Consider the following 13,694-nt stretch of genomic DNA (forward strand, 5'->3'; position numbering starts at 1 on the left):
GACCTCATTTTTTTTTTTTTAAGTCCACCGGAAAACAAAAGAAAAATATACTATTATGTCTGAGACCCAGATGGTGGAGCACCATGCTTCACCTCAGCTAGCCAGTCTTTGTCCCAATAGCAATGAAAAGCTAAGCTAAACGAGGTTCGACTGACTCCACCCTGGTAGTGTTTTCTCAGAAATATGGTCAGAACCGCCCTGTTTTGGCAGAAGAGAAGTCCAAGACTCTTGTAAAAATGATCAGAACAATACAGGACACTTGTGAGGTTCTCTTGCTGTACAGAGCGGAGTAATAATCCTGGTGAGTTCCAGTGTGATCTTTAGACTTGGTCACAGGCTCTCCCCAACACTGTCAGCACATCCTGGACCCAGGGCCTAGAGCATTTGCTAAGAAAGCCCCTGTTCCCTGGAGGCCCACTCCACATACGGGTCCTTAACTCTGCTTTACACTTTGTGTCCCTGTGTCCAAGCCTGACGAGCCCTCCCCTCCGCCATCCCCCACCCTCATTTCCCGCAACAGGAGGGCACCTGCCAAATGCATTTTCTAACAGCAACTTGATTCGCTGATGGTGCACCCTCACACCTAGAGCAAGAGGCTAATTTGTTACCGAGGCCAAATGAGCAACCCCTAAACCTCAATTTGGAGTCCCGTGTTAACAAAGGAAGCTCCCTACGGAAGGCCTTAGGGAGCCTTCCGTAGGGAGGCCTGTTGATAGATTTTATCAACAACCCAACAGCCCATCTACGCTAACAGTCTACTTTAAGCAGATTTTACATATTCACTTACTGGAAGCAGATCTTACTACTGTAACAAATCCGTTCAATGTCGCACAGTGATTAGTACATGGACTTCACTATTACCAGCCTTGTCTTAAGGAAAAATATCTCCCTTTATCACTTCCACTCCCCGCACACAACTCTCAAATTCATTACAAGAATCAAAGTCCGTTCCTTTGCTGATGTATTTGGGTTTAAGAATAGCACACTGTATTTTTCCTCCTTAAAATAAATGACCTGAGAACTCAGAGGCTATTTAGCAGCAAGAAATATGAAGCTTGGCACATACTAGTTACTCAATAAATATTTGTGTAATGGGTGAATGGAAATTCCTTGTGGCTTTACTCATGCGGGGTGAGACGCTCAAGGCCAGCTGGGACTCTTGAGTATGTGTGTGGGTGTGCAATGAACTCTGCTTGCCCATGTGGCTCTCTCCCCGAGCTTGCTTTTCCTTTCTGCCACCGATTTCAGCTTGTAAGTAATTATAATGAACAGTGTTGGCTTTTTAAAGATGGCTACACGGTAGCCCCCTCCACCACGGTTTATGTTATTTTCAGTGGCCCGTGGGCATCTGCGGCCCGGAAGCAGACGACCCTCCTCTGACATACGGTCACAAGGTCAACAGCAGCCTAAGGTTGCGTCACATGCCTACCTTATTCACCTCACTTCATCTCATCACGTAGGCACGTACCCTTTCCAATATCACCACAAGACAAAGGAGGGCGAGTATAGGACGGTAAGATTTTGAGAGTGAAAGACCACATTCACATAACTTTTATTATACTATATATTGTTAGAACTGCCCTATTTTATTATTATAGCTGTTGATCTCTTACTGTGCCTGACTTACAACGAGAACTTTATGTCAGTACATACAGGAAAAAACAGTATACACAGTGTTGGGTACTATCTGTGGTTTCCAGTATCCCCTGTGGATAAGGGGAGACTATTGTACTCAATTTCATTCAAATAGACGTAAAAGAAAGGGCCTTATCTGAGAGTCCTGACACCTGTGTTTCAGGCTGATCTCTGCCCCCAAAAGGCCCTGAGCCGGCTGCCGCCTCAGTGAACCTCTGACATGAAAAGGACAGTCAAGGCCAGCTAATCAGTGCTTTAAAGGATGTGGTTTTAGTTGTTTCCCTTTCACTTTGCACAGTTTTTGGAAGTGAGGATATTTATCTCTGGGTCAGTTTTCATACAGGGAAAAACATTCCTTGGCTGTGATATAATTGGCATATGAAGAAGAAATCGCATATTTGAATATATATATTTGCATATATGATAAATAAATACATATATTACTTATATGTGTGTGTGTGTGTGTGTGTGTGTGTGTGTGTGTATTTCTTGTAGATAAATTCTTTAAACCTGGCAAGATGTTTTACCAGTCCAGCCCCCAGGGACTGATATGATGGCAATGATGCATTTGAGAGCAGTTAGTGTTAAAAATCTGAAAAATAATCCAGAAGCATGAATGTGGTATCCATTACAATATGTATGAAAATGATTGTCCTTGAGTTCTAGACGTTTCCTAGTGAACTTCAGCCTTGACTACTGATACCCTCATCTTCTTAGCTCTTGTGGTATTTCAGTGTGACTTTGCTACCCAGAAAGCCACAGACCCCAGTGAAACACGAGAATAAGCTAGCTGAGATACAATGATTATTAGTATTACCGACTCTGAAGATAAATTCTGGTTAAAAAGGGAGAAATGTCTAAACTCTTCTTTACATTCTGCCAGTCTCTTTCACACAAGATCTTAGCCAAAAGGCCGAGAAGCGATCTGCCAGTCTCTTTCATATGCTTTAGAAATGACCCCTCAAACAACCTTACATCCTATCTTGATGTTATTAGGATCCTGGTGGCTAGAGTTAAAAAAAAAAAAAAATCTAAAGAGCAGTACTTCTGAAATGCCAGCATTCCAAAAAGGATGAAAAGAATATCCAAGCCATAAAGGATACTACACTTATTTTGTTCCAGTCAAGTGAGCAATACGTTAAAATCTTAGAAGAATGTCTTAAGTGTTTAAATTTCCACTGAGACCTAAGTTCACCTTTTGTACTTTCAAAATTTAATCTCAAAATGATTCAGAATCTTTTCTCCAAGAAAACAAAAAAGCTGCAAACTTTGCTTGGTTTTATTGGATCTGACCGCTGTTCCCGACCTGCAGGTCTCATGACTTCCAATTCTTCAACTGTCATCACGACACCATGACAAGAAATGTCAGGAAAACATTGCTGTCTAATATTTAGACATGAATATTTAGGCTTTAAAATAAAACTGAAAAAGAAAAACTGAAAAAAAAAAAAAGGAAAAAGAAAGCACTTCGAACCTTGAAGACTGACTTCTCTCTTCCAAGAAAATGCTACGGGAAAGTTCTGCTACTAAGAAAAATGTAAGTCAGAATAAACGTTTAAGCTGATTAAAATTTTATATCATATCAGGTGTCTATACTGGTTCCTTCTATAAAGATGATACACTTGTCAAGGACCAATCACTGTTCTCTGCTAAGTTCCTTTTTTATTAGATTTCTTTATGCGATCTAGAAGAGCAGAAATTAGATATTTAAAAACAAAGCTTTTTTTGTACTGTAGATTTTAAATCCAAAATAAATGTGTTTTTAATTTAGGATGCAGCAGAGATCTTAATTAAGATGGGAATATGCAAATAAGAAATGCAAAATGCAATTATTCTTTAAATATTGTTTCCATATTCCGATCCCCACACAAATAAAATGAATACTAGTACAAATGAGCTGAATACAAATAAAAAACACATGCTTTGTATATTTAATGGATGGATCTCCTATGTAAATTCTAGTTTTGTTACAGTCTATCACCTAGCACTGACCACTCTGTTTACGTAGCGCACAGCTGAACGGTTTAGGCATTTCATTTTTAGTACAGGCAGTTGAACATTAAATTAATCTTCTGGCACAACATCTGGTGGATACTGAGCTGGTACTTGATGACCTGATTAGTAGTGAGGATGTGCATGTGTCCTGCATTTAAAAAATCTATTATTTAAAAAAACCGTGGTAAAATATATTTAAGATGAAAGTTACTGTTCGGGCCATTTCAGAGTGTACAGTTCTGTGGCATTACGCGCATTCCCACTGTTCTGTGACTGTCACCAACACCCGTCTCCAGACCGTTCTCATCTTCCGAAACTGAGACTCTCTGTCCATTAAACAGTGATTCCCAATCCTGGCCTCCCACCAGCCCCTGCAACCATGCTGTACCCTCTGTCCGAGTCTGACTGGTCTGGGTAGCTCGTAATAGTGGAATCACAGTTTTTCCTTCTGTGTCTGCCTTATTTCACTTACTGTAACGTCCTCAAGGTGCACCCAAGTTGTCATGTGGGTCAGAATCTCCTTTTTTAAGGCTGACTGATATTCTATCACACGGATATACTGCATTTTGTTTAGCTTTCATTTGTCAGTGGACACGAGGGCTGCCTCGAGCTCTGGCTGTCGTGCGTCATGCTGCCCTGTACACGACCGTACAGACACTGGCTCTGGTCCCTGCTGTCAACGCTTGGAGCCATATACCCACAACAAGACTTCCTGGATCACACGGTAATTCTAGATTTAGCTTTCTGGGAGAAGTACCACACGGTTCTCTATAGTGGTTGTACCATTTCACAATCCTACCAAGAAGATAGAATGATTCCAATTTCTTCACGCCCTTATCAATGCTTGTTAATTTTGTTCTTTGGATAGTCGCCATTATAATGGTGTGAGGTGGTATCTTACTGTGGTTTGGATTTGCATTTCTCTAGTGATTCGTGCTGTTAAGCATCTTTTCATGTGGTTACTACCCATTTGTTTGTTCGTTTTTTCTTATTTTTTTTAAGGGGGGAGGGGCAGAGGGAGAGACAGAATCTTAAGCAGGCTCCACATTTGGCATGAAGGCCAACACTGGCCTCCATCCCACGACCCTAACTTGAACCAAAATCAAGAATCAGATGCTTAACTGATCCAGGTGCCCTTTGTTTATCTTTTTTCTTTCTTTTTAAAAGATTTTGAGAGAGAGACAAGGAGAATGAGCTTGAGTGTGGGGGAGGGGCAAGTCGACTCACCACTGAGCAAGGAGCCTAGTGTGGGACTTGATTCCAGGACCTCGGGCCATGACCTGAGCCAAAGGCAGATGCTTAACCAACTGAGCCACCTGGGTGCTCCTATCTCCTTTTGAGAAATGTCTATTCTAGTCCTTTACCCATTTTTAAATCTGGTTAGTTATTTTTCTATTGAGTTGGGGGAGTTCTGTATATGTTCTAGGCATTAACCCCTTATCAGATTTGTGATGTGCAGATATTTTCTCCCATTCCATTGGCTGCTTTTCACTCTGTTGACAGTGCCCTTTGATACACAGAAGTTTCTCATTTTGATAAAGCCCAAGTATTTTTTTCTTTTGTTGCCTTGGTGTCATATTCAAGAAGTCATCACCAAATCCAGCGTCATAAAGCTTTCCCTGGTGTTTTCTTCTAGGAGTTTTATGGTTTCAGTTCTTATGATTACGTCTCAGTCAAAGTGATTCTTAGGGGCCAGAATGCGGATGCAAAGTAAATATTAGAATTACTACTATTCATTTTTGGTAACTGACTTCTGGTACTTGTGTAGACTGTATAGTTGACTAAATAATGTTATGTATGCATTTGTTAAGGAGTGCAAATAGTTGCCATGATGAGTCATAAGAGGATGACAGGATGCTGGGCTGGAAAAGGGTCTTAGGAACAATCTCAAACTGCTGGCTTAACAAGAACAAAGTCCTTAGTTCAAACCCTGGGCGGGCCAGACAGGTGGTCTCTTGATGACATCTGTCCCTGGGAACACACGTCAAGTAAGTGGCTCAGTGCTAGGCCCAAAGGAGTGCTTGGCACATGCTGACAGGTATTTTTTATCCCTCATCTCATTTATAGTCAATAAACCTTGATTTGTTCATAAATAAACAGGAAAGGCCTATTCTGTCAAATATACACTTTAGGCACTTTCCTACTGGTCATGGGAAAAGGGAATTAGGAACTAGGATGGAACACGACCTTGTGGTTAATGCTGGAACCCAGCTCAAAACTAAAGCATTACCAGCGATAGCATCCTCTTGGTATGCAAGTAATAGGAAGCTAGTCTGAAAGGGTAACAGGAGAAATTAGAGCTATATCTTGGATGGCCTAATTCACTCCTTTATTGATAAGCATTTGAGATAAAACATAGTCTCATACTAATGATGTAGTACACGTGTACATGGCTTACCTGACCTTGCTCATCCTCTTTGTTCGCTTAACCCAAGGTTTCTACATTATTAGGAAAAGGTCATCTACCTGGAGGTTACTAGATACAATGGGAAAAAGTACCCCAAGTTCCCCTAAGCTAGTCCTCACACACTTCAGTTACGCTGAGTAACTGACCCACAAGGTTTCCTATCAGCACTATTTCCAGTTTGGCACAGGGGTCATCCCTATAGCACAGACTGTGAAAATGAACACAGATCCTATCAGGTCACACTTACGGGTAAGCATGTGGGGGCTTAACATAAATGATTAATTAAATGGCTTCAGAAATCGCATAGAGAAAAAAGTCTTTGGATTAAAAGCACCAGTGAAACAGCTCCTGGTGCCCACATGTGGCAGGCTGTTGGTAATTTTCAGCAGCTTTCCATTGTTCAAGAATTGCTTAGGCATAAAATAAATTGAGCTCCAATATGTGATGTGTGTTCCATTAATGTTGTGACAAATTCCTTTCCAGCTGTACTTTGATCAGAATTGAAAAGAAAAAAGTCCAAGAAAAGGCAGTGTTAGTCTCTTACAGACCACACAGAAATACATATTTCAAAGAGCTTTCTTGGCGGGGGGGGTGGTTAAAATGTACGTTTTGAAGGAAGAACATGGTAGTGTATTATACTGTCCACAGTGTGAAATCATTAGTGTTTTAGCACCAGGAATGAAAGAACCTGGAAAATCATTCTTTACCTAGATATTATGTGTTAATTCTTTTTTTGAGGGATAGGGAATATATCTTTTATTTGAATACTTTCCTATAGGACTCAATCCTCTGGTGTTTATCTGTGTGTTCTGAAAAATAATTCAGGACACAATATGTCACAACACATTTTGGAATAAAGCCAGCCAGAAAGGTATCTTGAGCCTAATTTTTTTTCTTTCTTTTTTTTTTTTTAAAGATTTTTATTTATTTGACAGACAGATCACAAGTAGTCATAGAGGCAGGCAGAGAGAGAGAGAGGAGGAGGAGGAGGCAGGCTCCCTGCTGAGCAGAGAGTCCGATGTGAGGCTCGATCCCAGGATCCTGGGATCATGACATGAGCCGAAGACAAAGGCTTTAACCACTGAGCCACCCAGGCGCCCCGAGCCTAATTTTCTCTTAAGTATCTGTATATATAACTTTTATTTTTTATTTTGTAAAGATTTCATTTATGTGTCAGAGATAGAGGAGAGAGAGAGTGAACATGAGTAGGGGGAGGAGCAGAGGCAAAGGGAGAAGCCAGCTCCCTGCTGAGCAAGGAGCCTGAGGTGGGACTTGAACTCAGGACCCGATTCTGACCTGAGCCCAAGGCAGACACCTAACCATCTGAGCCACCCAGTTGTCCCTGTAAATGTAACTTTTAAAAACCAAAAAGAAGGGCACCTGGGTGCGTCAGTGGGTTAAGCTGCTGCCTTCGGCTCAGATCATGATCTCAGGGTCCTGGGATCGAGTCCCTCATTGGGCTCTCTGCTCAGCAGGGAGCCTGCTTCCCTCTGTCTCTCTCTCTCTCTCTCTCTGCCTGTCTCTCTGCCTACTTGTGATCTCTCTGTCAAATAAATAAATAAAATCTTAAAAAAAAAAAAGAAAAACCAAAAAGATATTCCCTGCACTGGCCCTGAACTTTATATTAGGTCAAATATTAAAAAAAAAAAATTGAATAAGGATGTTAGAAAAATGTGTGTAAGCCATGGAATTAAACGTGCAGCACGAAATAATGATGAATTAGCATATGAAAAACCTCAGTTCAGGCAAACAAGAAACAAAGGGCAATCTGTGACAGAGTTACTCCAGGTGTGATCTGTGGACCTCTGATTCCGTTTATATGAAATATCGGATTTGATGCTACCCCACAACTTTTTTTTTTTTTTTTAAAGTAATGTCTGCACCCCACATGGGGCTCAAACTGTCAACCCGAGATCAAGAGTCGCAGGCTGTGTGGCTGAGCCAGTCAGGCGCCCGGCTACCCTACTATTGCATTATTTCGCAAGAAGATTAGCCCACAATGAGTTGGAAATTAAACAAACTACTTAAAAAGCAAACACATACTAGTCTTTCGCTACAGGCAATTTGAGGACCACTAGACTACGGTAACTAAATTCACCATTAAGCTTTCATAGTGAATTTCATTTTTAAGAGGAAAAAATTAATCTTACCAAGAAGTGATGAGATGGTGGTGAGAGTTGCACAGCTCTGTGACTCTGCGAATAACCACTGAATGAGACATTTCAAAAGGGCGAATTTTTGCAGTGCCATTTTTTTTTTACAGAAATAGAAAAATCCCCCCTAATACTCATACGGAATCTCCAGGGACTCCCAAGTAGCCAAAACAGTCTTGAAAAAGAACGAAGTTGGAGGTCTCACAGTTCCTGATTTCAACATTTACTACAAGGTGACAGTAATCAAAACAGTGTGGTCCTGGCATAAAGACAAACACATAAGCCAATGCAACAGAATTCTGAGTCCTTAGATTATTATGTATATGGTCAGTGACCTTCAACACAAGTGCCAAGGTGGAAAGGACAGTCTTGTCAATAAATGATGCTGGGAGAATTGGATATCCACATACAAAAGAATGAAGATGGATCCTTCTCTTACACCATATACAAAAATTAACATGGATTAAAAGACCTAAATGTAAGACCCAAGACTATAAAAATCCTAGAAGAAAACATAGAGAAAAAGCTTCATGACACTGGATTTGGCCATAATTTCTTTTCTTTTTTTAAAAGATTTTATTTATTTATTTGACAGACCACCACAAGCAAGCAGAGAGAGGAAGGGAAGCAGGCTCCCTGCTGAGCAGAGAGCCCGACTCGGGGCTCCATCCCAGGACCCTGGGATCATGACCCGAGCCGAAGGCAGAGGCTTTAACCCACTGAGCCACCCAGGCGCCCCTGGCCATAGTTTCTTAGAAGAATACCTAATGCACAGGTAACAAACCCCCAAACAGACGAATGCCACTGTACCAAACTTAAAAACTTATGTGCCTCAAAGGACACTATCAGTAGAGCAAAAAGGCAACGCAAAGAATGGGACAAAATATTTGCTCATCATGTATCTGAAAAGGGGTTAATACCCAGAATATACAAGTAACTTCTGCAGCGTAATAGCAGAAAAACAAATACTTTGATTAAAGATGGGCAAAGGACTCAAATAGATATATCTCCAGAGATGATACACAAATGGCCAACAAACATATGAAAAGATGCGTAACAGCACTAATCATTAGAGAAAGGCCAATCAAAATCACAATGAGAGGGGCGCCTGGGGGGCCCAGTCCTTAAGCGTCTGCCTTCCACTCAGGTCATGATCTCAGGGTCCTGGGATCGAGAACCCCACATCAGGCTCGCTGCTCGGCGGGAAGCCTGCTTCTCCCTCTCTCACTCCTTGTGCTTGTGTACCCTCTCTCGCTGTGTCGCTCTCTGTCAAATAAATAAATACAATCTTAAAAAAAAACAACAACCCACAATTAGATATCATCTCATACCACCAGAATGGCTGCTATTCAAAGGAACATAAATTAGTAAGTGTCCGTGAGGATGCGGTGACACTGAAACCCTTGCATACTGTTGGTGGGAGTGTGAAATTCTCCATATTACGGAGAACAGTACGGAGCTTCCTTCATAAGTTAAAAATAGAATTCCCAGATGACCCATCAATCCCACTTCTGGGTATATGACCCAAAGAATTGAAAGCAGGATCTCGAAGAGGTATTTCCAAGCATGGCTAGCACCATTCTTCACAATAGCCAAGACATGGAAGCAACGCAGGACCCACTGACAAGTAGATAAACAAAATACGGTATGTCCAAATACTAGAATATTATCCAGCCTTAAAAATGAAGGAGATCCTGTTACAACCTACAACATGAACGGACCATGAACACTTGTTAAGTGCATAAGCCAGTCACAGAAAGGCAAATATTGTATGATTCTGTTTATATGAAATATCTGAAGTAGTCAAATTCATATGTATGTATGTATATATGTATCTATTTAAATGCCAGTATAGGTAACATGCAATATTGTATTAGTTTCAGGGGTACAATACAGTGATTCGGCAATTCTGTACTTGACTCAGTGCTCATGGTGGTAAGTGTTCTCCTTAATCCCCATCACCTAGTTCACCCATCCCCCCACCCTAAAGTAGTCAAATTCTTAGAAATGGAAGTGGAATTGGGATTGTCAGGGCCTGGAGGAAGGGGCTGGGGGCTGCTGTTTAATGGATACAGTTTCAGTTTTGCAAGACAAAAAGGTTCTGGAGATCTGTTGCATAACAATGTACTTAACACGACTCAGCTGCCCATTTTAAAATGGTTACGATGGTAGGAAAAAAAGGGGGAAGGTATACTTTATAGTATGTGAATCATATATCCCCAAAAAAGTTATGAGAAAATTTTTAAGAAGCAAATTATACAACTATTTGTAACATAAAAAATGTGGATATAGAACAGAAATAAAATGTAAGAATCTACTGAAAAAATGTTAACAGTGTTTGTGTCACAGATGAAAAAAATGTCTATTAGACTCTTCTGGAAGAAGCAGCACAATTACCCGCTGTATAAAACAAGGCGCTGTCTGGTTGCGGGAGAAGCAAGATAGGCGCTACCTGGGCTGGAGTGCTTGTAGTCACAGGAGACGGAGATTCGCTAACTTTCGGCTCACTTGGGGACGCGGCTGACCCCTGTGACTCCTGGCTGGCCGGCTGGTCTGGAGACAAGGCGTCACTGCTGTCTTCGTCAAACGAGAAATCACCCTGAGTCTGAGGATAGTCCTCCTTCCCAACACCTAAAGAGAGAAACGATTTTTAGCTTATCTTGGCCTTGGGATACCAAGCTTAAAATGATAAAGAAGGAGAAACACTGTTTATTACAAGAACAGAAGCAGCTGGCTGAAAAGGAAAAAAAGAAATTGAACATAATGTACTTCCCAGGGAAAGAACGCACTGCTACCTATGATGAGTACTTGGGGGAGCAGTCAGACCTGACCAGATCAAGCCTTTGGATCCCACTCCCAGTTTCCAGAAGTACAGAAGACAAGAAAAGTTTTTAGTGACACTGGGAATGCGAATGCATTCAGTAAGATCCAGCGTGTGCACCGGCTAGAGGACACAACAAGGCCTGCTCCCCAACAGATACACGGTAGGAAAAGAGATGAGGAGGAAGACCCACACGGGAGATTAAGACTGAAGAGAGACATCAGCCAAAGACAACGTGTGGCCCTTGTGTGGATCCTGATTTGGATACAACTGTTAAAAAAACATTAACAGGTGTGAGAGAAAATGGGGCCATGACTCGGTGTCTGTTGATGAGTCCTACTTCTGGGAGAGGCCCTGTTATACCGACGTCTTACCTTTTGGGGCTCCATTTCTTTGGGACTGAATGGAATAATCACTGAATGTACTACTTAGGATCACTGACTAGAAACTGCCTAAGATTTAAACTCATACTAATGCAAAATACCAAGTCCCCAGACTAATGGAAATTATAACAGTTTTTATAGTAGGATATTAACTTTTCAAAACTGCTTGCTGAGTAAGTGGTATTATTCCAGATTTTTTACTCTGCTAAAACTTATGCCAGAAAAGAGTACATGTATGTGTGTGTGTTGGGGGTGGGGGGAGGAGTTGGCAACATTATTAACTAAGTATAAGAGGATCAGGATGAAAGGACAGATATTACCCCTTTTAATAAACACATCTGTACTCATGTGCTGTTTACTTTGCTGAACTAACACGGAACAAGCGATTTATCTTTCCTAGAAGTAAACAGAATGGAAAAGTCTGTAAAAATCTTCAACAACACAAGAGGAATTCAACAGAGTAATGTAAAAAAGTTAACTTAGAAAACATCATAATGAAATCGGAACCTAAGGACATCAACCTCAGATGTGACAAGAGGAAACCTTGTATTAACTGGTGAGAGATGCCAGTCTTAGCATACATAAAGAAATAATAATAATGGGAAGTGGTCCAAGTGTTAATCAACTTCTACTTCACGCAGAAAACCACACTCATGACTGGTGCTGGCTTTTTGGATTAAATTTATTTTAAACTTCTAAGTTCCTCTTTCTCGCAGAAAGCATAAATTTTTAGGGTCTTACCTATAATTGCCTCCTTAACACTGGAGTCTACAGGAAGGATGTTCTTCTCTACCAGCTCCATAGGACCAGGTCTTTGAGCAATCTTTTCATTCAGATCATCCGCCAGTCGAGCTCTTTTCAGCTTCATCTGAGTGGCCTGCAGGGACGGCTCTGCAAATGTCTCTAAAAGAAGAAACACAGTTTTAACCATTACTTGAATTACTCTATTCCATAATGTTATTTCAGGTCAAGAGAATTTAATTTAATTTAAACTGGCTTAAAAGAATTCATATTTATGTGTTCTCGATGTATTTACGGACAGAGAAAATGACCATCTGAAAATGCTCTGGTATACATTTATGTATTTTTAGTCCTGGACACTTTATATTGTCTATACAATGCCCTCAGACTCAAATTAACATGGACTGAAGCCCAGAACCGGGGTACTGCTACTGTTCATTTCTGGCAGGAGGGCCACACTCACATTTATCAGGTGCTGGAGATATGGAGGATGGACAAGGGAGATGTGGTCCGCGGCTCAAGAAGTACAGTTTTAGATTTGGCTGCACTGCAAAGCCAGTGCCTAGAAACGGGGGCCACTGGATCTTACTTAGGTTATAAGCTTTTCTGCAGGAGTTAATGGGAAGAGCTACAAACAGATCGTATTCTCAGACTGATCCCTATGTGTCTCAGAGTCGGTCATCATAATTAAGAATCTGGGTTTAGTTCGGAATATGTAACTCTGAAATATCTAATTACAGGGTAACTACTGGTCATAAAGAAGCCTCAACTCATCTACTTACAAATGGATGGGTTGTACAACAGAGGCAAAACTAACGTAAGTATCGTAACTCATTCATTTGGGTAATTCTGTCAGTGACTTGCATTTCTGGTACCTCTCATTAACATTTTATAACATTGTTCTTAAAAATGTTTATAACTGATAAAAAAAAAATGGTGAGGTGTTTAACCCAAAATTCTGAGTTGACCGTTATTTGTCTCGTATATAGTAGGTCTTTGAATGAGATTCCCCATAAGTAATCTCAGTTTTTTTTTGGCAGATAAAATATCCCGGCTGAAGCCCAAAGCTCGCCAAAAGCCCATGGCCTATAGACTACTCTCCAGCACAGCTGAGCACTTTTCTTTCCACCAGTTGAGTTATACGCTTACCGAAAGTCAACCTTGATTGTCCACAAAACAGTTCCTATCTGATGTCAATACATAGTTGAATTAAATGTTATAGGAAAATAATAAGCTTTGAAAATAAAATTATTTCTTGGGAACCTAATTTAAATACTTTGGGATGATTTGATAAAGGTGAGTCATTAAAAAAATAAACTGGTATCAAATTAGGGCAATTTGGGGCACCTGGGTGGCTCAGTGGGTTAAGCCTCTGCCTTTGGCTCAGGTCATGATCTCAGAGTCCTGGGATCGAGCCCCGCATTGGCCTCTCTGATCAGCGGGAAGCCTGCCCCCCCCCCCCACCTGCCTGACTTCTGGTCATCTCTGTCGAATAAATAAATAAAATCTTAAAAAAATTAGGGCAATTTAACAACTACACTGCTTGGGGGAAAATGACA

At 40.9% G+C, this 13,694-nt stretch overlaps 1 protein-coding gene across 4 annotated transcripts in view; it reads right to left on the minus strand.

The window, feature by feature from the left end:
• The window catches only part of LOC111156098 (MKL1/myocardin like 2), a 119,751-nt gene that overhangs the window by 37,360 nt on the left and 68,697 nt on the right, over nucleotides 1–13,694 (minus strand). For all 4 annotated transcript variants that reach the window (XM_022516706.1, XM_022516707.1, XM_022516704.1 and 1 more), the window contains exons 5-6: nucleotides 12,136–12,297; nucleotides 10,643–10,821 (exon numbers count right to left, since the gene is read on the minus strand). In XM_022516706.1, the coding sequence (XP_022372414.1) occupies nucleotides 10,643–10,821; nucleotides 12,136–12,297 (341 nt within the window). The remainder of the gene's footprint in view (nucleotides 1–10,642; nucleotides 10,822–12,135; nucleotides 12,298–13,694) is intronic.

Source organism: Enhydra lutris, unplaced genomic scaffold, assembly GCF_002288905.1.
Source record: "Enhydra lutris kenyoni isolate GAN:26980312 unplaced genomic scaffold, ASM228890v2 scaffoldscaffold45, whole genome shotgun sequence".
Lineage (NCBI taxonomy): Eukaryota > Metazoa > Chordata > Mammalia > Carnivora > Mustelidae > Enhydra > Enhydra lutris.